The 24491-nt window shown below is 43.3% G+C and overlaps 1 protein-coding gene and 1 long non-coding RNA gene across 2 annotated transcripts in view; both read right to left on the bottom strand.

Annotated features, from left to right (window-relative positions):
• Positions 1–1030: 1030 nt before the first annotated feature.
• Positions 1031–20179, bottom strand: LOC142021729 (uncharacterized). Its single transcript, XR_012647761.1, has 3 exons — positions 18670–20179; positions 17080–18033; positions 1031–1125 (listed from the first exon to the last, which is right to left on the bottom strand). It is a non-coding gene; the product is annotated as an uncharacterized LOC142021729 (long non-coding RNA).
• Positions 20180–23926: 3747 nt separating this feature from the next.
• LOC142021529 (BOS complex subunit NOMO1) overlaps positions 23927–24491 on the bottom strand; it is a 33808-nt gene continuing 33243 nt past the window's right edge. The window contains exon 31 of the mRNA XM_075010441.1: positions 23927–24421. Within this exon, the coding sequence (XP_074866542.1) occupies positions 24290–24421 (132 nt within the window). The 3' untranslated portion in view covers positions 23927–24289. The remainder of the gene's footprint in view (positions 24422–24491) is intronic.

Below are 24491 nucleotides of genomic sequence, written 5' to 3'. Positions count from 1 at the left end.
GGCCTGTTGGGACTCGTCGGCCAAGGTGTCAAGAGTGTCCGGGGGGGAGGAGGTGTACTGGGGGCCCAGCATGGCCCTGAGCTCCCTATAAATGGGGCAAGTGGCGGGGGCAGCCCCAGATCGGCTGGCCGCGTCCCGGGCCTGGGCGTAACCCTGCCGCAGCTCCTTGACCTTACTCCTGACATGGTCAGGAGTGTGGGCAGGGTGACCCTGGGCAGCCAGGCCCTTGGCCAGCTGAGCGAACACATCCGCATTCCGTCTCTTGCTCCCCATTACCTGGAGCACCTCCTCCTCGCCCCAGAGCCCCAGCAGGTCCCGGATCTCGGCCTCCGTCCAGGATGGGCCCCACTGCCTCTTCCCCAGCTGGCTGCCAACCTGGGAGCCCTGGGTGCCCTTGGGGAGGGGTGCCCTGGGGGCGCTTGGGGGGCTGGCTGGCTGCCATGGGGTGCAGGATGGTGGCTTGGGGCTGCAGAGAGACGTGCAGGCTGGGCACGTGGAAGTGCTGCTGCCTGCACGAGCTCTCAGCTTCCTGCACAGGAAATAAGAGGGCAGGGAGCTTTAAGGGGCTGCTGCACGCGGCGACCATAGAGCTCAGGGGCTGGAGAGAGCGTCTCTCAACCCCTCAGCTGATGGCCGCCATGGAGGACCCCGCTATTTCGCTGTTGCGGGACGCACATCGTCTACACGTGCCCTACTTCAACGTTCAACGTCGAAGTAGGGCACTATTCCCATCTCCTGATGGGGATAGCAACTTCGACGTCTCACCGCCTTACGTCGATTTCAACTTCGAAATAGTGCTCGCCACATGTAGACGCGGCGGGCGCTATTTCAAAGTTGGCGCAGCTACTTCAAAGTAGCCGGCTTGTGTAGACGCGGCTAATGCCAGTAAGTGTGAATAATTCATCATACAGTGGTAATGCATACACTGCATAGAGATATTAATGACCAATGTGTTATTAGCTTTTATTAGACACCTTAAGAGACACATTTTTGTATAAGCACTATGGATGTAATGAGTCTGCCAGGCCTGAAGATATTTGTTGACATATAATTACAATCCACCCATAGGCCTCAGTGTCAGAGTAGCACCTGGGTCTCCATCTTCGCTGGGGCTGTAAAGGGTCACTGCAAATACAAAACAACAGTAATTGTGAAACAGTATTTATGCCACAGTTCTCGGGTCCCTGCAAGCTTAATTAAATGCAAACCAATATTTTCAGAGAACAAATCTAATTTCTAGTAAGAACTAGGGTCCCGATATTTAAGACACTTAGGCTATGGTTACACTGACCTGAACTGCCGGCAGCAGTGTGCAAATGGACAATGTTGAAAATGCAAATGGTTGCCCATTTGCATATTCACTCACTGGTAGAGGCTGCTGCCAGCAGAAAAAAAGAAGTGTAAATGTGGTTCTGCTGGTAAAAACCCTCCTCCCCTTTGTCGGCAGCCTCTTAGGCCTAGAAAAAGCAGGCATAAAAGGATGCCAACAAAGGTGGGGGTTTGCCAGCAGAACCACGTTCACACCTCTTTTTTCCTGCTGGAAGTAGCTTCTGCCAGCGAGCAAATATGCAAATGAGCATCCATTTGCATTTTCGAGATCACCTATTTGCATACTGCTGCCAACAGTTCAGATAAGTGTAATCGCAGCCTGAGGCAATGCTGTGCTCTGGTCTGCAATGCACAACTGATTTAAAAGCCTAAATTTCACTTTCAAAAGTAAGTTAGGCACTTAAGAGTTTAAATCCCATAAACCCTCAATGGGATGTTTGGCTGTAAAATACTTTTGAAAATGAGAGAGGCTCCTTAGGTGTTGTAACACTCAGCACAACGAAACTTGAATAGCTTTAAAAATCTGGGCTTACGTCTTTTAAAAGAACATCTCTGAAAAGCAAAGTAGCCCCTCCTACCCTTCCCAAGCACGACTAAACCTCATCCTGAAAAGTGATGTCAAATACCCTTCCTATGCTTTTCCATAGCCTACAACAATGTCACCCTTTACAGATATGAGACCACAGGACAAATGAATGCAGATGATTCTCAGGGCACATAGCATATGCAAAATAATTTCAACGTACTGGATGTAGAATGTTGACTCTGACACTTAATACAATTATTAGATAAATTATTCAAACTAATAAGATGAATTTGGCACAATAATTTCTAATGTACTTAACGAGCTTTGTTAAGCAAAACACCATTTCAGCTGCAGATCCAGATTCAGACCACCTAACCAGCAGCATGCTAGCTGTATGATTAACTCAATCCCACAGGATTAAACAATTAAAGAAAAACACACTCACAGGCCGTGTCTACACGTGCCCCAAACTTCGAAATGGCCACGCAAATGGCCATTTCGAAGTTTACTAATGAAGCGCTGAAATGCATATTCAGCGCTTCATTAGCATGCGGGCGGCAGAGACGTTTCGAAATTGACGCTCCTTGCAGCCGCGCGTTTCGTCCAGACGGGGCTCCTTTTCGAAAGGACCCCGCCTACTTCGAAGTCCCCTTATTCCCATCAGCTCATGGGAATAAGGGGACTTCGAAGTAGGCGGGGTCCTTTTGAAAAGGAGCCCCGTCTGGACGCACCCCGCGGCGGCAATCCGCATCAATTTCGAAGCGCCGCTGCCGCCCGCATGCTAATGAAGCGCTGAATATGCATTTCAGCGCTTCATTTGTAAACTTCGAAATGGCCATTTGCGTGGCCATTTCGAAGTTTGGGGCACGTGTAGACACGGCCACAGAGGGTGGAAGAGCATCTTTTAAAGTAGATCCATAATCAGAGTTGAAGACGCTGGCTACAGCTCAGAGGGAGTCTCTAACAGCTGTACTGTACAGCAAAACGAATCTGGCGCCAGAGCTGTGTAAAGGCCTGCAATAGCAAGAAGGCTCATGAACTACTTCCACTAGTGACTGTGATGTGATTTGTATCCCACTCCTAGTATGGGCACAGACTCCAATACTTTCTACTCTTGAGCAGAAAATATGTTATAAGTTTTAGGCAGAGGAGGGTAGTTTATAGTAAAAATTCTCTGCTGGGACATTAAGTGGGTCCAGACACAGCACCGGATGACACACTAGAAGGCAACTGGGGTAAAAAAATAACAAGTCCTGTGGTAGTTAGAACCCAGTGGGAATGACACCAGATAAGGAAGCACTTTTAATCCTGCCTGGTCTCGTCCTGTTCTTGCTACACCTGCTCTGCCCTGCCTAATTCTGTGGCAGCTCCTCTTCCCTTCACTGTGCCCCACAAGTGCTCTCATCCCTCAGGGGGCAGAAGTTTACGGCCTCTGCAGCTAGACTGCACGGCCTCTTACAGTGGTGCTTCATGGGAATGGAGTATCTGAAGTTAATAGAAAAACTGGGTTTTTTTTGTAACAAAAAAAAGAAAAAGAAAAAGAAAGAAAGAAAGAAAGAAAGGAAGAAAAACTCAGCTGGCTCCCCCAGACCCCTATGTCAGGGTTCCAATGGCTGGGGCTGCCAGTGGGGCTCCATACCCTAGCTGGCTCCCTGCTGTGGGGCTGGTGGGATCCCCTGCCATCCGACCAGGGATCCCACAGCTGCAGCTGCCAGTACTCAGGACCCCCAAGTACCAGCACAAAAAAAAGTGTGGAAAAGAATGCAGGAGTGCAGACAGAAACCAACTTTAGAAGGCAACACTTTCAATATTGTACTTTCAAAGCCTAGCACTTTTTCTGATTTTCTGTTTCAAATGTTTTATGTGCCCTAAAAAAAAAAAAACTGCACAAAGAGTGCACCATTACCTTGGGTTACCCTGCATAACTTAATGGACATTAATTATTGTTCAGTTAAAATAAAATTGCATTTTTAAGGCTGATTTGACATTGCATTAGCTCTTGTGGTCCTCAGTACAGAGAAAGGATAGAAATTGACATGCTAATGTATACCAGTGCGAGAGTATTATTTTCATTATTAAAATTAATGAACACAATAATCACAGACAACATTTGCTACCAGAAAGAACATGTACTCAGTGACCTAGCAAAAAGCGCCTGCATTTTTTACGGATGGATTTTCTTGCTAATTAGTGTGATGGGAAGAAAAATGTTGCACAGTACACTACAGAATAAAAACTAATAACCAAGAGCATTTCTATCCTTTCTAACTTCCATGTTGCTTCCCTTTTCCTTTTATTTACCCAGAATGTGAATGAATGAAGACAGCAAACAAAAGGGGAAAGATTCTCACTGCATAGCCCAGCTTTAGTCTGCAGAAAAACTGGACTGGATCAAGAGTTTGTATTTTCTGTAGTACAAAAACTGTCTACATGGGTGATGAAAAGTACCAGTCTGATAACCTTAGAAAGTGACATCATATTTAGCCACAAACAGCCATAGCTTGGGCCCCACTAAAACAAAAGACTTAAGCACAAGTTTAAAGCTTTTGCTTAAGTGCTGGATCAGAGCCTCAGGGTTTGTCTGCATGGAAAACCAGGACAATTAATCCAAATTAACTAAAGATGTGAGTTTGAAGAACATAAGAACATAAGAACGGCCATACTGGGTCAGACCAAAGGTCCATCTAGCCCAGTATCCTGTCTGCCGACAGTAGCCACTGCCTGGTGCCCCAGAGGAGGTGAACCGAAGACAACGATCAAGCGATTTGTCTCCTGCCATCCATCTCCCACCTTCGACAAAAGGCTAGGCACCATACTTTGCCCCTTGCTAATAGCCATCTATGGACCTAACCTCCAAATATTTATCGAGCTCTTTTTTAAACTCTGTTAGGCTACGTCTACACATGAAGCCTACATCCAAGTAGGCTATTTCGATGAATAACGTCTACACGTCCTCCAGGGCTCACAACGTCGATGTTCAACATCGACGTTGCGCATCACCACATCGAAATAGGCGCTGCGAGGGAACGTCTACACACCAAAGTAGCACACATCGAAATAAGGGTGCCAGGCACAGCTGCAGACAGGGTCACAGGGCAGACTCAACAGCAAGCCGCTCCCTTAAAGGGCCCCTCCCAGACACAGTTGCACTAAACAACACAAGATCCACAGAGCCGACAACTGGTTGCAGACGCTGTGCATACAGCATGGATCCCCAGCTGCAGCAGCAGCAGCCAGAAGCCCTGGGCTAAGGGCTGCTGCACACAGTGACCATAGAGCCCCGCAGGGACTGGAGAGAGAGCGTCTCTCAACCCCTCAGCTGATGGCCGCCATGGTGGACCCCGCTATTTCAAAGTTGCGGGACGCGCAACAACTACACGGTCCCTACTTCGATGTTGAACGTCGAAGTAGGGCGCTATTCCCATCCCCTCATGGGGTTAGCGGCTTCGACGTCTCGCCGCCTAATGTCGATGTTAACATCGAAACAGCGCCCAACACGTGTAGCCGTGACGGGCGCTATTTCGAAGTTAGTCCCGCTACTTCGAAGTAGCGTGCATGTGTAGACACGGCTTTAGAGTCCTGGCCTTTACAGCGTCCTCTGGTAAGGAGTTCCACAGGTTGACTGTGCGCTGTGTGAAGAAAAACTTTCTTTTATTACTTTTGAACCTGCTACCCATTAATTAATTAATTAATTAAGTACATGAGTTAAACCACATTAAATCTCTGTGTGGCAGTGGGGATTTGGAATTAATACCCCTTTGATTTTGAATGAGGTTGTTCATGTAGCTCAGGGATGGCCAACCTTTGCATTGGGGGCCACCTGGCAATTTTTTACATGTTTCAGGGGCCAAACATAAAAGAGTGTAACCACTCAAAACAGAAAAATGCCACGTAAGTTGATATTTTATTACTCTAATTTAGACAATTCACATTTTTATTTTTACAAAAGTCAGCAGAGACTCATGAGTGGCCTTCGGGCCTGGAAATTATTCTTCTTACAAATAGAAATAAGTTACTACATTTTGCCCACTGTATGCATCTCATTTCTACCACCAATTATCATTCAGATTTTTATACATTACTCCCAGTACATTTTCACTTGCCCAGTATGTCTTTAAGTCAATGATATTTGCAGTGCTGTTGTGTCCATATTGGTCCCAAGTTATGGAAAACAGAAGGTAATGAGTTATTATCTTTCAGTAGACCAACTTCTGCGGGCAGAACAGAGGTGCTCTTTCCCCACTTCATTTGTAGTGATTTCTTGCAACATTTTAAGCCGTTATGCTCAACAATCTCTCCCACTTGCATTTAGCTGTGACACCCAGATCTGCAGAAGAGCTCTGAAACAATTTATCTCCCTCACCAACAGAAGTTCAATAAAAGACATTACCTCACCCACCATGGTTCAGTCAGTGAAAGTGTCATTTGGGTGTGCATTTTTGTGCTAACAAATCTTCATTTAAACAAGCACTAAAAATATCATGCAATAAACTATATGCTCGAAAGGTCCCTTGTCAACTTATATTTCATGTTTGGGAAACTATTAACAATAAAACTAGCTAGAAAAAGGAATTAGAAGTACTATGTCATGCAAAGGATTCCGTATAAGGGGCAATACCCTCGACCAAGGTCAGAAATCAACTATCCAAAGACAGACCACCTTTCCAGGGCTAAAATGTGTGGTAGTGTACAATAACCAGCACACCTCAAGAGTTGATACGTGCACTACCGATTCAATTGAAAAAAGCAACGTGCCCACACTGAGAGCAAAAGGGCCATACAACCCTGATCATGGGAGAGAAAAAAAAAAAGACAGAAGGCCTAACTTTGAACAGTGGTGTCAGGATCATTGTAAACAGAGGCAATAAGACATGCACTGTGATCATAGCACCACCTTCCTTTCACTTTCAACCCTGGGCAGGGAGTGGGGTAAGGTGCAAGAGAGAGGGAGTTTCAGTGGAATATGTCCAAGCAGCCTAAGAAAGGCATCCGCTACCATACAACAGTGATTTCCAATAAGTCCCCAGATTGTCTGATTCCCAGAGGTGGGTGTGCTTCTGTTCGTCATTTTTTAGCAATTCACAAATAAAAGAAGCTTAAAAATCTCTGCCCTAAATGCAATGACACTTTCCTCCCCCTCTGCAGAAAATGACTGTCTGCTGCTTGTGCTGTGCACAGCACCTGTTCTCTGGAGAGGAAACAAATGCCGCCTTCAGGGGCTTCCCTGGGCCTCGGGGAGCGCCCACTCCTGGGAGATTGACAGGAGTGAGCACTGATCCTCCCCCTGCCTCTTTGCTTGTCTCGCAGGAAACCCCCTGTGCCAGCTGCAGGAGCTGCAACAGCTGCACCAACTTGCACTAGGGCCAGTGCTGACCAAGCCCCTCTGCCTAGGGCCGGGACAGGGGAATGAGACCGACCTCAGGTCAGTCCCAGCCTGGGGCAGGAAGCACCACCACCCTTCACCCAACGTCGCTCCTGCCCAGCAGACTCCCCGCCCCGGCGAGGCACTCCGTGCCCAGCCCCACAAGCTCCCCCCCACCCCTCCAACCTTCCTTGAGGGCAGGATAAAAGTGCTTGGGGGGCCAGATTCTGGCCCACAGGCCACATGTTGGCCACCCTGATGTAGCTATTTAATATGACTTAACTCAGTGGTTTTCAACCAGGTTACGTGTACCCCGGAGGACACAGAAGTCCTCCAGTGAGTACATCAACTTATCTAGATATTTGTCTCGCTTTGCAACAGGCTACATGAAAAGCACAAGCAAAATTAGTACAAACTGAAATGTCATACAACAATGTTCTATGTACTACACACTAAAATGTAAGTAAAACATGTATATTCCAACTGATTTGTAACTATATGGTAAAATGTGAGTCAGTAATTTGGCAGTAATAGTTGCTTTGACACTTCTGTATTTTTGAAAGCAAATAGATGAAGTGAAATGAAACATGGGGCATGCACGACAAATCAGACTCCCTAGAGGGGTAGAGCTGCCACTGGTTTAACTAAGCCACCTCAAATTCACACCCTGAGTTCGGTTGGGTTAGCTTTCCTGGATGTCCCCATATAATCAAGCCATGAGTGAGTGGGAGCCATTGTGCCAACCCCTGGCAATCTGAATTGAGGAACCAGAAGTACTCCACTAACATGAGGGAGATTTTCAATGATCAGGATCTGGTTCTAACAGAAACTTTTACTCTCAGGCCTGGGCTGTTCTACAAAATGAGGTCGGCAAAACTATGTTGCTGAGGGGTGTTAAAAATCAGTGCCCCACCCCCCAAAAAAGAAGTGTCTATGGTGTAGACAGAACTAGGTCGAAGGCAGAACTTTCACTGGGGGCGATGGCATACCCACAGTGATGGGAGAGCCACTCCCCTCAGCACAGGGAGCATCTTCACAGAAGTGCTATAGCTGAGCTGCATCATCGTTTTAAATGTAAAGGTGGCAGGGGGAAGGAGGCACTGAAAAAACTTCTGGTTGACTCCAGCCAGGTCTAAAAATAGCTACATCCTCCCCTCTTGCCAGAAAGGTAATAAAGGGATGTGAAACTGGGAGATGAGTGAAGTTTACCGGAGCTTCAAGGACCATGGAGGAGATATTTTCTGCCATGCTGAGGATAATAGTTTTATCTTATAGTACTCAAATCGTACGTTTCTTGTTCCCTCTTTTTGCGTAGTCTAAGTGATGACATTTTTCCTGGAGGGGGCAGGTCAATTCTGGGGCCGCTGTCTGTGGGGAGGAAAAGGTAGAACAAAATGGCACCCCTTCCCCTAGCAAGGCACATGCTGGTGAGGCACCACTCTGGAACCAGGGACAAGTAACTGAGGCTATGTCTGTACTACGAGACAAATTCAAATTTAAGGCCATTAGCTGGATATTGCCATGTGACTGTCTTCACCGTAAATATCATTAGCTCAATTCAGGGAGCACTAATTATACCGTAACTGATATTATATCACCATTGGTATCTGCTGGGCATAGCATCATGTTCAAATTTAAAAGGTAGAATAAAAGCCAGTGTGGAAGCACCACATCGTAAAACCCAATTTATTAGCTTCCACAGGTGTCCCGTATGTAACCCACAATGCCCGGCTCCGGCCGCTGCTCTCCAGGTGCACAGGAATTAGGTAACAGGAAGACCGTGAATTTCAAATCAGGACCAGGAAGCCTGTGGCTGTGGGGTCAGGTTTGTATGAGAGCCTGAGAAATGTGTCTGTCTTTGCTACTAGTGCTGTGAGCGCCTCTACCCGCTACAAATAGCCCCTGCACGGAGTTCATGGTTCTGTCTCTACACTTGGTATTTTTTTTCTATGCTGCCTGGCACCAGCCACTGCCCTGCTGCGCGACATGGCAGCTAGGCTGTGGTGGGGGTCGTGCTTGCATAAGAGACCAAGAAACTTCTCAGTGATTTACATTTGTGAGCACTCCCCTCATTCCTCCACAGGCACCACACAGTGGGGGTCTTTCCTGCACATCACGTGGGTAGCCCCCCCCCAATAAAAGGACATGCCTGCTGTTCGGTGCTGACCATGCTGCCAGGCAGCACCATGTCCTGGCTTGCGCGCACTTAGGGCTCCCAGGGTGGGAAAGAATTTCTGAGCCTTGCAGCCAGCGGGGGGAGAAGTCTCCCCCCGGTGGCTAACATTTTTGAGGGCTTGCAGTCATCTCGGGGGACTACTTCAACTGGCCCCCCACCAAAAATGTTTGTGGGGCCTTTCTGCCCTCCCCCCCCCCCAACAGCTAAGATTTTCGGATGTTGCTGCTGCCTGGGTGAAGTCTCCCTCTGGTAAGTAAGATTTCTGGTGCCTTTCTGAGACCAGTGGGGAAGTTTCCCCCGGCAGCTAAGAATTGTGGGGGCTTGCGGCCACCCGGGGGGACTGCTTCAACCGGCTCCCCATTGAAACCCCCCATGCCCCGAGCCCCAACAGGGACCTGGAGGGCTAGCTGCCGGGGGAGGGAAATCTCCCCCAGCGGTTAACATTTCTGGGGCCTTTCTGCAGCTGGGGGGAACAGTTCAAGTGGCCCTTGAGCCATGGACCCTGTACCTCACAGCCAAGAAAGGTTTTTACGGACCATATCAACCTCCCAAATATCAACTCACCTCACAATGGCAATGAAATTGGGCAAGCCCCATCCTTTGTGTTGCAATGCCTGTGTAGCGAAGAGGGAAGACAAAAAAATTTTTTCCTAGACTTTTCTATCCTTTCTTCTAACTTTGCACCCCTTCACGCATGTGGAGGTCCAGATGAGATCACAGACTGTACACAGAAGCTATATAAGGGACTGGGAAACCGAATACCTTTCCCTCAGCAACTCTCTTTTTTCAAAAACTTTATTATCAGTTCTTCTTTATGCTTCTCATTGTTCCTGTATTATTTCCAAGGATCGGATGTATTCAAGAGAAGGTGTGGGGACAGTGAGTGGAGGGCCAGTTGAGACGACACACGCCTGATGATCATAGAATCATAGGGCTGGGAGGTCAGGAGGTCATCTCGTCCAGCCCTCTGCTTCAAGCAGGATCAACCCCCACTAAGTCAGGACCTTGTCAAGCTAGGACTTAAAAACTTTACAAACTGTTTCATAATTCAGCTACAGTTTTAAAAAGCAATTGAGATATTGAGGAAAAAATTCTGTGCATTGGGCAGTCTTTGCTGATGTGCAAGTTTTCCTTCCTTCCACCTGGAAAAATGGACATCTGCTTACACAGGAGGGGAATGAGGGTGATGCAATGTGGGAAGAGGATGTCAAATACCAGCAAAAATACCCAGAATGATATTGGGATGAAGGAACCATGGGATACGTTCCCACAATGCACTGCTGCAACAGTTGATGCTTGACGATGGAGTGTGGCAGCAATGAGTCAACTTTGTGAGGAGCACGTGGGGAGGTGAGGATGGTCAACTTCGATTTTATAAAATCCAGTGTTACAAAATCGATATTAATCAATTTGAATTTATCTCATAGCGTAGATGTAGCCTGAATCACTCTGCCAGGCAGATGATGTTCTTACAAAGAACACAGCGTGGTTCAGTGGCTCAGGAATCAGGAAACCTGACTCTGCCACAAAACTTGTGTCACCATCTAGGGTATCTGTGCCTCAGGTTCCTTATCTGTGAAATGATCTTAACATCACCCCTTTATAAATTGCTTTGAGACTTATCAGGGAAAAATGCTAAAGGGGACTGCTCCTGTTCTTACCACAGTCAGTGGCAAAACTCCTATTGATTTCAATGGCACAGGATCAAGCCTTATAAAAGCTAAGTATTAGTAGTTATTCCCATTTCTAGCCTGTTTAAGGACTTGTGAAAAATCTTACTTACTCCTTCGCTGCATCTTTACATACCTAAATAACATTTAAAAATCTGGGTCTCCAAGCCCTAAGAAGCCTTCCTATGCGAAGAGTTAAGCATCTACTCTTAGTTCTCTTTTTAAATACACAACAAGCCTAATACAGCACCAGCATGTGATCGCATAGAGCGCTGCTAGCTGGCTAGCCAGTTCCTCAAGAAGCTGCTCCTTTTTCATGATGCAGCAGGGAGGGGAGAATCTGGACAAATAAGGTTGGGATTCTGAGAAGAAGCAAGGGAAGTGAGGTGCCTAATTCCCATTGAAATTCAGTTCTGGCTGGACTCTATTTCCTTCAGACTGCTTTGAAAATCCCAAAGTACATAGTTAAAACTGTATGACACTATCAATTTAGAGACACACAAGAGCAATTCCTGGGACTTTTGTTAAGCTGGATTCTTCTATATGCGCATGCAAATCAAATTCAATGATGACTCATTGAAAATATCACCCGCTTATACCTTGACAATTACTGGTGCTTATTATTGTTCCCCATATTTACATATTACAAACATATTCACTGTTGCTGCTACTCTTTGAAATATTGATGATGTGGAAGCGAGCAAACTTCTTTTTTCTGTCCTTGCAATTCCTCAATCTTTTAAAGCACCAGGCCCAACCTTGAAGGCTTGTTTTCATATGCCATCCTCCCATGAATATAGTAAGCTAATGAACTCATACTCTGGAGGCCATATAAGTTCATAAATTACAGAGATAAATATAAAGACATTATTTCCAACGGAAAGACTTTCTCACAAATGAGGAGCTTTGGAACAGAGCAGGACAAGATCCACTTGATGTTCAAATCAAGAGAAGAAAGTAGGGATGTCTAGGCCACACTCTCAGAAAACCATCATCCAGCATAGTCCGTCAAGCTCTCAAATGGAACCCACAAAGAAAACATGAAAGAGGAAGACCTCGGTCAACAAGGAGATCTACCGAGATTGAAGGACAACTGGGGTACTCCTGGAGTCAGCCAGAAGTTTTGTCCGGAGAAAGAGTGAAAGGGAGGAAACTTGTAGATGACCTATGCTCCTCCTAGAGTACAAGGGTATAAGTCAAATTAAGTCATTTCCAATGCACAAACAGTGTCAGACAGATGAACTCTGGCTCTCTTTACACTGACATTTACAGAAAAGCAAGGGTATTCATGGAAAGACAAACTGCTCATCAGGTCCTACAACCAATAAAAATAAAGTTCACTGACTCCTTTCAATCCAACAGCCAATATCCACCACTATAAACAATGAAGACACTGCCCTATACCTCTCAATACACACAAAAGAGTCTGAATCCAATTTATTTAGTGGGTTAGGGTGACTTTTTTGTAAGTACATAAGTGATTTTGATGCACAAGCATTACTGAAAACTAATGGTGCCTTTATTCTTAAATCATTTGGGTTTTTCTGTGAATCCTATCCTTAAACTTCAGCAGTTGGGCATCAAACAATTTATCAAACTGATGTGATTATTGTTTCTTTGTGCCTTCATCATATAGGTACCATTTCCTACAATGAAGTAAGCAGCCACCTCATTGTAGGCCCTGAGTACATAAAAGCAAATTATGTAAAACATACCTAGCTTTAGTGATATGAATAATCCTCAATTTCTTTAATTTTATTCACCTGCTTACCATCATACACATGCTTATATACCATGCTGAAACATGACCTCATTATTTAATCAAGGTCAACAGAAAATGGCTTTAGTCAGAATCAGGGTATGTCTACACTGCATGTTTTTTTCAATGACACTTTTTTTCAATGTCCAAAGGTCGAAATAAGTAAAGCCAAAAAATTGCGTTCACACAGCCACAACTTTGCAGAACAGAGCGTTCCCATTTACAGCCACAGCACTGCAAAAAAAGCATTCACATAAGCCGATAAGAGCTATACTTTGCTCACACACATTCATTTTCAACCTTAACGGTTGGAGGCGGGCAACAAAATTAATCGGCATAGCTGGAGTTATTATTTTGAGGGAAAAGCCCCCTTAGCTCAGCTTTTCATGCATTGGAAGTGCGAACATGCCACATTTTTTAAAATGTTTTTTCCCCCCAAAAAACATTCTCAGATGTAGACAAAACCCTCAGTGACCATCTCTGAGCATTTTAGGTGTTGTTTCTTTCCAAGACTGGACCATTCACTTCTTTGTTGCCATGTTTAGTTCACTTGTTCTTACCATGCTGACACCTCATTTGTGTCCATCTTATGATAGATGAATGGTCTTGTTGCACAGACAGTTTGTCTGCTCAGTCACTGGGTTCTTCTCAGAAAAAAAAAAGTATTTCTTGTATTTCTCGAGTGACTTGAGGGACAGTGGAAACAGAGCAGGGCTGTATACCATAGATGTGATGACAGACAAGGTGAAACAGAGGGGCCAGAAGAATGCAAATGTTTCAGGTAGAATAGAAACAAGTAAAAAGGCTAAGTAGGGTAGCAATTGTAGAGGCTCTGCTACTACTTCTAGCCAACCTGTTTTGCCAACTGAGAAATTGTGAATTATTTGATGGAGAGTACATCAGGAAAAGGATAACCACGTTATGAGTTATGAGCTATGAGCAAAGTTAAGAGTGCTCAGTTTGTGGGTACACATAGAAAGAAATGAGACTGCAGCTTCTCAGAGACTTTAGGGTTGGGAGGGACTGCTATGATTATATTCTGACTTTCTGCAAGTGGCAGGAAACAGAACCTTGGCCATCAACTCCTTTAATAGAACAGTAACCACGGGCTGAGTTACTGAAGTCTTCAAATCATGCTTCAAGTCACAGAGAATCCTCCATTTACAACAGTTTAAACCTGCCAGTGACCCTTACCCCATGCTGCAGAGGAAAGCAAAAACCTGATTCTCTGTCAATCTGACCTATGTGGAAATTCCTTCACAACCGTGAATGGCAATCAGTTAGATCCTGAGCACATGGGCAAGACCCACCAGCCAGACACCTGGGAAAAAATTCTAGTAACTCAGAGCCCTCCCCATCTAGGCTATGTCTACACAGCAAAGTTACTTTGAAATAACAGCCGTTATTTCGAAATAACTTTATGCGCATCTACACTACGCACACACTATTTTAAAATAAATTTGAAATAGCAGGCACATTATTTTGAATTTCGTAAACCTCACCGCAGCAGGAATAATGCCTATTTCAAAAGAGCTGTTTTGAAATGAGCACTATAAAGATGTGGAAGAGCGCTATTTCAAAATAACTTCCAACTGCACTATTTCAGATTAGGTGCATGTCTGGACATGCTCTTTTGAAATAGCTGGGTGCTATTTTGAAATGCATTCTTGTGTGTAGCTGAGTTGTTTTGAAATAAGCTATTCTGGAATAGCTATTTTTGAATGGATTGTTCTGAAATCACGCTGCTGTGTAGAGGTAGCCCTAGTGTCCCATCAATGACCACTGAAGATATTTGCTACTAGCAGTCTCAGACTGGCTACCTGTCATTGTGGGCAGTCCCCTCACACCATCTCCTCCACAAATTAAAGATCATATTCAGATATCTAAATACAGAAGAATGAAGTACTGTATTGAGAGCAACTGGCAGTTGTACGTGGAGGCTCTTAAATGGTTCAAAATGCTGCAGAAATGACACACAAGTTCCTGTGTATGAGAAATGACAGAAGACGTGGAAAGAGAAAATAACCAGTAACACAGAGGTAGGAGGCTTGGACAGCTACAGAAAAGATGCAGCTACACTGAGAACTAAGCAATGCAGCCTGTAATGCTTCTAACTACACTAACTATAAGTCAAATTAAGTTATTTCCAATGCACAAATAGTGTCAGACAGATGAACTCTGGCTCTCTTTACACTGACATTTACAGAAAAGCAAGGGTATTCATGGAAAGACAAACTGTTCATCAGGTCCTACAACCAATAAAAATAAAATTCACTGACTCCTTTCAATCCAACAGGTGGAGTGGACAACCATGACGACTCAGGCAGGTTTATGGGAGTCTGCAGGCATGTATTTGTTATGGAGGCATAAAGAAAATAGCCAGCAGGCAGCTGGTGAAGGAAATTATATAAAGAGCCACAGCCTCACAGATTACACATGCAACATGAAAAGGCCATACCCGCAACCTTTAAAGTGTGCTCCTCCTTCACAAAGTGGCATTACAAAGCTCCAACTTTATGGTGTGTCACTATGTCACACAGCCTGTCTCTGGTTTGAGAAGCCATCTTCTTCTCTTGGAAAGGATCCGCAAATCCCTCCTAGATCTCAAGTCCCTCATCCTGCCATGAGCACTGTGCCTATAGAGATCCTAATCAACACCAGCAAGGTTCAAATGAATCTCAATGCAGGACTGAGGCCTAACAAACTGGTTTTATTTCTTCCCATTCATCACCAGTAGCAAAGATTCTGCAGGCTACATTCTGCCCTTATTTACCATGCAATCCCATCCAAGTCCCCACTGAAGCTTAATGGGGTGCACAGCAATAGCTGTGGGCAGAAAGGGAACCCTGTTCTGACTTTTTAAAAATTTGATTTCCTTATTTCTTAAAAGGAGCATGTGCCTTTACTTAATAGAAGTCTTCATCTAAATGGTCTCATCTCACTTAGCTCTGCTGGAGCCAGGTGGCTGTCAAAGAAACGTTAAGTCCTGATTATGCAAGGAGACATGCAGAGGCCAACCCTTGAGCCTATGCAAAGGTCTGCTGGGATCTTCTGAGAAGGTTCACATACAGTCCTCCAACTATAGAACTCAGGGGAATCTTAACTTTAATTGAAAACTTAGCATCTGCAGGATATTCTAAACTTTAAAAATCTAAAGACCATAAAGCCAAAATAATTGCCTCTTAAAATAAAAATCTGAATTTTTTTCCTGACGCTGATATTAAAGCAGCTTTTGGAACTAGTTTAATAGTTTATGGTTTACAAAATAATGTTTATAATACTGTACATTTAAAATGACTAAGCTTATTCTGGTAAGCAAAAGCACTATGGCCTTGGTGGTAGGCGTTTAATTACACTGTTATTGACAAGTATAAATAATATAAAAAGTTTCTAGTCCTGGAGGCAATAAAAAACAGGTTTATCTTTCAGTGTTTAGTAAATTTCTAGACATGACAAATTCTGTAACATCAGGTGAGTGTTTGATGTTTTATCATAATATATCACTGGATTTAAAGTAAACAAGTAATTTTAGACTATAAAGGAAACATAAAATATGAACTGTGGAAAACAAGGCTTGAGACAATTGTCAAATGAAATGAAATTCTTAGGTTCAAATGTCCTCAAAAGCCATAAACTACTGAGGAGGAAGAAAAAAGAACAAAGGGAAGAATGAATAATCTCGCTGATCACAGCGAAAATATGCGTTAAAATGATCACGGAAGCCAAAGGATCTAGGCAATAGCCACACTGGGCATATACTCACCCTGAGCCTCCCCAAGTCCTGGACAGGTTCTCACACACTTTTTTTGTCCTAGATATGGGATTAGCCATACATTTAAGTTGACTGAAAGATGAGCTCACATCTATTGATCTCAAAACAAAAAGCAGTTAAGTAGCACTTTAAAGACTAGCAAAATAGTTTATTAGGTGAGCTTTCGTGGGACAGACCCACTTCTTCAGACCATAGCCAGACCAGAACAGACTCAATATTTAAGACACAGAGAACCAAAAACAGTAAGCAAGGAGGACAAATCAGAAAAAGATAATCAAGGGGAGCGAATCAGAGAGTGGAGGGGTGGGGGGCGAAGGTCAAGAATTAGATTGAGCCAAGTATGCAGACGAGCCCCTATAGTGACTCAGAAAGTTCCCATCACAATTTAAACCATGTGTTAATGTGCCAAATTTGAATACAAATGTCAGCTCGTCCACTTCTCTTTCTAAAACGGAGCGATAATTTCTCTTCAGTAACACACATACCTTGAGGTCATTGACAGAATGCCCCATTCCATTAAAATGTTGACTAACTGGTTTGTGGATCTGGAGTGTTTTGATGTCTGTTTTGTGCCCGTTGACCCTTTGCCTAAGGGAGTTAGAAGTCTGTTCAATATACAAAGCATCTGGGCATTGTTGGCACATGATGGCATATATGATGTTAGTAGAGGAGCATGAGAAAGTGCCCGTGATTCTGTGAGTAAGCTGGTTAAGTCCAGTGATGGTATTTCCAGAGAAGATATGTGGACAAAGCTGGCAGCGGGCTTTGTTGCAGGGAAAGGTTCCAGGACTGGTGTTCCTGGGGTATAGACTGTGGCTGCTAGTGAGGATCCTCATGAGGTTGGGAGGTTGTCTGTAGGAGAGAACAGGCATGTCACCCAGGGTCTTCTGGAGTGTAGCATCCTGATTAAGAATAGGTTGTAGTTCTTTAATAATTCGTTGCAGTGGTCTGAGTTGGGGGCTGTAGGTGATGACCAGTGGTGTTCTGTTCTTGGCTTTTTTGGGCCGATCTTGGGGTAGCTGGTCTCTGGATATGTGTCTGGCCTTGTCGATTTGTTTTTTTACTTCTCCTGGTGGGTAATTCAGGTTTATGAATATTTGGTAAAGTTCTTGTAGTTTTTGGTCTCTGTCAGTAGGATCAGAGCAAATACGATTGTACCTAGGAGCTTGACTGTAAACAATGGATCTAGTCACGTGTGCAGGATGGAAACTAGAAGGGTATAGATTAAGTATAGCGATCAGTAGGTTTTCAGTACAGTGTGGTAGTAATCAGGCCATCCTTGATTAGTACTGTAGTGTCCAGGAAATGTATCTCTTGCTTTACTGCTTTTTGTTTTGATAGTGTATAGACTAGCACGGCTTACTCTCTGTTACTATTGATCTCAGAAAGTCATAGACTTTAAAGCCAAAAGGGACCAACAGATCATCTGAATTGACCTCCTGAAATGACAAAGAAAAAAAAAATCACCCAACTTATATTACTTAATAGTTGAAAACGTCCAGGCAAAACCCAGCATAGGAGACGCTCCCCCGCTGGTGGAGGGAAGATGGTTCTAAGGCTGGTGGCTAGCCTGGATTCCATTCCCTGTTCTGCCCCAGACTCTCTCTGATCTTCGATAATCACTCGGACTTTCATTTTAAAAGTATTTAGGCACCTAAAAATGCTTACTGGGGTCTAGTGGGGTTCTCAAAACTGCATAGGTGCCTAACTCTCACTGATTTCTTACAGATTCTGTACAAATTCTAATACCAGTAGTATGAGGTCTAATCCTGAATTCAGCAGTTTGGCGATGGGGCAGGGGCTTCTTAATTTCTCAAATGAATGCATGCAGCTTTTCTAGCTAAAGAAACTATGCAGAGCACATGATCTATGCAATGAGAGGAGAGAATTACGGCAGGATTCAAATGGAGTCTCAGATAAATGGAGGAGAGTGTGGCACGAGCACAGCCAGCCTTTCTGTTCACATAGTACCAGCAGAAGTCAAAACAATGAAGAACAACACTGGCTATCCTGTTGTGTCCAATGTGTCATGTTTGACATTTGTTGTCAGCCCGGACTTGCACTGAATTTCTTACCTTATTTTTCTCTCGTTTTGGCAGGTTTGCATAGTTCCCCCATTTCCTTCTTTGGGATCTCCCAATCTGCGTAAAGCTGGCATGTTCTCTCATGTTTCAGTCTCTACAACCAGCTATTTATTTAGAGTTAAGGATCACCTACAGGATTTGAACATAACTCAATCTTACCTTTCCTTCTGCCCTACGTATAATGTTCAAGAAATTGCTATCCAAAAAAGGTAGTCACTGGAAAAGTGTATTTATCTCCTAGTCAATGGAAACTCAGAAAACATTCTGACATTGAAATGCAGATCAAAAGAGAACATTAAGATCCAAAGGTTGGAGTTAAGGTTACTGGACTTTTAAGAAATATATATATTTCTCTACACTTGATTGAAATATTTGCTTGTTTTGTGGACATTTGCAAGACTCCTTATCTTTAACTATTCATTGCCTTGCTTTTAAAGTGCTTTTGTTTTATAAATGACAATAGTAGTTATCACAGTGGCAGAGTAATTGCACATGTATGGGGATGGGAGGGGACAGTGGTCAGAGCACTGGCCTTGTTAAACACAGAGTTGTAAATTCAATCCTTGAGGGGGCCTTTCAAGTATCTGGGGCACAGGTTAGATTAAAAAAAATATGTCTGTCAGGGATGGTCATAGGTCCTGCTGAGAGTGCAGGGGCTGGACTCAATGACCTCTCAAGGTACCTTCCAGCTCTATGAGGTTTATATGTATTCCCTCTTGGAGATGCATTGTGGACACTCATTAAAGGCACTGGCTCCCAGCACCTCTCTTGGGTGGGGACCTGTGTCTCACTACCATCTGCGTGGGGTCTTAAGGCTGCACAGCTCCCTGTCTGATACTGCAATATCCTCCAGCAAACCAAAAAGCCTGTGCTGTATTTTCTCTCTGAGGGCTATTACCAGTGTGGTGCTCACAGCTCCTTCTAAGCATATTTATTCTAAAGGTAAAACCATCACAGAGAAAACATGAAAATCAAAAACCTACAGACAGAGTTTAAAAAAAAGCCTTACCCAACAATCACCTTAACTCCAACCCATAGTTCTGGTAGCTTTTAATCCTTCAAACTTCACAACTGAGTTCTCCCTGTGGTTTTAAGTTCATCCCTCATGGATTCAGACCAGAGCAAAGTCTAGGTGGATCAGCCATTTCTTCATAAAGGTCAGGTCTTTGATCCTGGTCTTGCAACAGGTAAATCAGCAGCCAAGTAGCCTATCCTCAGCCTTCATAAGGCTGGATTTTTTGCATAAAGTAAGTTGGGAAATTTGCATGATCCTCTCCCTAAGGATCGCCCCCAAAAGCCATACTTGTCTAGTACATTTTCAATATTGTCTTTCCAACTCCCAAGACTCAACATCTTCCCCTTAGAGTAGTTACATACAATCCTGGACCACACAGTATATAAACTAAATGCAATCTTTCAAGGATATTACAGGAAATCTCCATGTCACAGCTACACAGATGTTATTTACCACACTGACTATTTTAGAAATAAAGTATTTTTGGTTTTGGAATATGCTTTGATTTGCCATCTACAATCATACCACATTGACTATTTTAGAAACAAAATATTTTTGGTTTTGGTATATGCTTTGATTTGCCATCTATAATCAAAAGGCTGCATTCTGATTTAAACTGAATCATTGAGATAATAGGTTGTAAACATTCAATATTAATGATCCATTTCACTTTTAAACAGAATCTTAAGCAGATGTGCTACTCTGTTGAAGAATCACACAAACAATACACAGGAAGCCATATTTGTTTTTGAAAAAAGTTATGGAAAAAGCAAAATTAAAGACCATTTCTAATTCTAAGTCTCAGTGCCAGGACTTAGACATTTGTCATATGTCAATGTAACCAGAGTGAATAAATAAGCTTGTCTTAAATTATTGGATATGTGAAAAAGATCTTTTTCCTATTAAGATGTAACTCCTCCATATTACTTTTCCATGTTGTTTTTAATTGCTTCTTTTAATGTAAAATGAATTAAAGGAATATCACCATAACTTTCGCTGTATTTGTATAGTCACCTCCTTGGTTGAGAAAGGAAGAATCCAAGATATACAAGTCCAAGAGGTTTGTTCCATGTATGCAGATACAATTCTTCCAAAAAGTCCTTTGATAGCCAGATGTTTAAAGTGAAATCTGCTCATACATCCCACTGACCACGTACATGACCCACCTGTCAATCTGACTCAGCTGCCAATATTCTGATGCATTTGTGCTACATGCAAACTAACAAAACAGGCATCCAATCAGGAGCTTGCATTTCACCAGATGGTATGGGCATAAGTTCAGTCCAACCCCTTTTTAAGTCTACAGAGACACACCTGGTACTATGCCAATCATAGACACAGGGTTGTAAAGTATACGCCTGCACTGTAGCCTTGGTTTCTGCGTTTGAATTGTGAATTTCTGAAAAGTCTTGTAATTATATGCACTGTAAATAAGAGTCAATAAGCAAAGGGCTCTGAGCAACCCTCAACTGAAGAGAGTTTTCTCCTTGGGTCTTTGTAAATCTGGCGGCATTTTTTCACATGGAACTGGGGGGCACTGACCACAGCACAAGTTCCTTGGTTTCAGTGTTTCAGGTGAGCTTGTGAAAACAGACTTAGTTCTTGACACGCACTTTTCCCCCACTCCACAAATGTATTCTGACTTTTCAGACAACCTGATAAGAATGAGCTAGAGCCTCGTTAGTATGAAATTTTCATGTGAGCTGCACCCTGCATTCCAGAGACTTTCAAACTGGATAGATTGTTGAGGTGCTGCATGAAAGGAAGAGATAGATATGCCCCTTCTTCCAGAAGAGCCCAACAGTGCACAGTACCTGTACAGAACAGACAGCCACTCTCTGGCCATGGCTGCACTAGCCCCTGCCTTTTGAAAGGGGTATGCTAATGAGACACTTCAGCAGATGCTAATGAGGTGCTGCCATAAATATGCAGTGCTTCATTAGCATTATGGCAGCCACCCACATTTCAAAAGTGCTGTTCTTGTAGACAGGGGCCTTTCGAAGTCCAGAGGTCCGTTCAAAAGGCCTCTGTCTACACGAGCAGCATACATTTAGAAAGCGGCAATTTCAAAATGCATGTGGCTGCCATTATGCTAAACAGGTGCTGCATATTCATGGTAGCACCTCATTAGCATCTGCCAAAGTGGCTCATTAGCATACACCTTTCAAAAGAAAGGGGTTAATGCAAACACTGAAAACACCCCAACAGCATACATTTAAAAGATGAAGGCTCCTTGGATTTGGAGCTGTAATTTTGATGAGTCTCATATTCTCAGCCTCATGTTTGCCCTTCTAAGATGGGTTCAAATAATAAGAGATAGCTTGTAGGATTCAGATTTTTCTTAAAATTCCAAACAATGGAAGACGTGCACTTTGAGCTATGTACAGCTTCAATCTGCCTTGTACGGGTAACAGTAATGGTGACTCACAGAAAAGAATCAGAACTGAAAGGAGCCTCAAGAGTCAAAGTCTAATCCCCTACACTCATGGCAGGAACAAGCACCACCTAAGACCAACCCCGACAGGTGCTTGTCTAGCCTGCTCTTAAAAAATCTCCAGTGGCAATTCCACAATCCCCCTTGGCAATTTATTACAGTGCTTAACCGTGCTCACAGTTAATAAGTTATTCCCAATGTCCAAGGTAGACCTCCCTTGCTGCAAAGAGGCCATGGGGCATGGGCTGGCTGCAAATATCCAAGTACACAAGGGAATCTGGGTACATACTTGGCTTGCTAAGCCAGGCTGAAGGGTACCACCTCACCTAAACTACTGTTGCTACTCATACTAGCTAGGAAGGGGAAGTGCCTACCTATGGCACAATTACACTTTTCAACCACATATACAGATTTACAAGAAGATAGAATCTATCTGGCTGAGGCAAGTGGATATCATTTAAAATGTCAATTGATCGTTAAATTCTCCAAGACCAAAATTAGAATATTTAAACTCCCCTCACTATTTTCACAATCTGCATCATTTCTTTTGTCCTCCTGAGACCTGACTTTTGTAGAGCAACATTTATGGCAATAAAACAAAATCAAAATGTTAATTTGGGCTTGCTTTCAGAATAAGTTGTATAGGTAAATAAAGGAGAGCTATATTTCATCATGGCAATATAAATTAAGAGATCAATAGAGCGTAATATAGTGCAGATGCCTCCCCAAACATTTCCCATTGCATTCCCAACGCTCTTAATTTTTATATCCTTAAAAAAGGTTCTTTCCAAAAGAAAGGTTTCCTGTATGCTGAATGACGGTAGCTGATGGAGAATGTTCACTGAATGTACTCAACTTTAATCATGAAGGCCACACACTAAATGTAAAAAGTTACTATCAAAATGATCATGGAAAACTTTGCATCCTGCTCTGTTCTTCTGACAATGGTAATGTGTTCGGGGTTTAAATGTTTAAGGTAATCTCACTTCCTTTCAGATCCTGTAAAGAGGAACATTGCCACTTACTGGCAGAAGCAGTGTCAGTACACAATGCAGAAATGTTTATGTGCATCTTTCAAAATCTCTAAGCCTTTATGGCACTCATCAATAAAGAACCCTATTAACATTTAGCCCCAATGTGCCTAGCTGTCCACTTCAGACAAGAATAATTAAGCAGGGTTAATTATTGTACTGTTTTACTAGGACTGCGTTGGACTGAGAATTACACGTTTTTTTAAAAGAAAAACAACAAACAAAAACAAAAATTACAACTTAAAGGCAGCCATCCAGCTAGCAAAATGGTCACACGCAGCATGACACCTGCAGAAAAGGTAGGACCATAGGCCACGCATATTACAGTTATGATGCATTTTAACTTCAGGAAGAAAGTATAATTGAAGATCCACAGAATTCACATTATGAACGTAAACTTGAGATTTCAGCAGCTTTTGCAGTGTGAACATGGGCATTTATATCAGACACTAACACTAGTCATCAAGTTAAGGACTATCTTCACCTTTGACAGGCAAATATTTGACATTTAACTAAAGATAATTTACTCACTAGGCAAGCATTGATTACATTGCTGTGCAAACACTAGCTAACCTTAAATTGAGTTTTTGAACTATTTACACACCCAAGGTATAGTTCTCCAAGTCATACAGAGCCATATAAATGTCTTTTTTCATGGAGCTATTGATTTAACAGAACTCCCAAGATGGCTGATCCAACAGAATTAGGTGGACAGTTGAAAGACAGGGAAGCAGACTCCCTACCCCCCAACTAATAAAGTCAGAGAGAGAAATCAAAACCATTTTTATTAGAACTGTCCCTGCAAAGTTACCCATGAAGATGAATGTTACATTTTTAGACCTCCAGGAGGCTTCCAGTAAGGAGACAAATATTGTTTTTGGCATGGAAGAGCTGCTCAGAGTGACAGAGGCATTCAATTCATTATTCTAAAACAAGACAATCTGTAGATGCCACAGAAAATTTACAACCAAAATGTAGTTACTCTGACAAAGGGATTAGACACTATAATAAAATTTTGAAGTCACTGAAGTCCACAGATTCTTCAAAAATATGGTTTAGTGGCCATGCTTCTTAAATTCCTGGGGCTCCAATCTGACAGAAGTGTCACTTCATGTAATCATTCCTTTCACCTCACGTCCGTCTTGTCTTCTGTTTCTTTGCTTGTCTTTTTGCATCCTCTGGGCCACCCATGTCTGAACCTGTCTGTCCAAGCGCTCGCACTCCTTGAAGTCGACTTGTCAACTGCAACAGCAAGGGGATAAGCTGGGAAAGAAAGAGGAAGTAGATTGTAGAATTATAACACTCCATAATAATTCTCAGATGACTATGCACC

This window comes from Carettochelys insculpta, chromosome 16, assembly GCF_033958435.1.
Source record: "Carettochelys insculpta isolate YL-2023 chromosome 16, ASM3395843v1, whole genome shotgun sequence".
NCBI classification, from domain to species: Eukaryota; Metazoa; Chordata; order Testudines; family Carettochelyidae; genus Carettochelys; species Carettochelys insculpta.
This window is presented reverse-complemented; position numbering and strand designations above follow the sequence as displayed.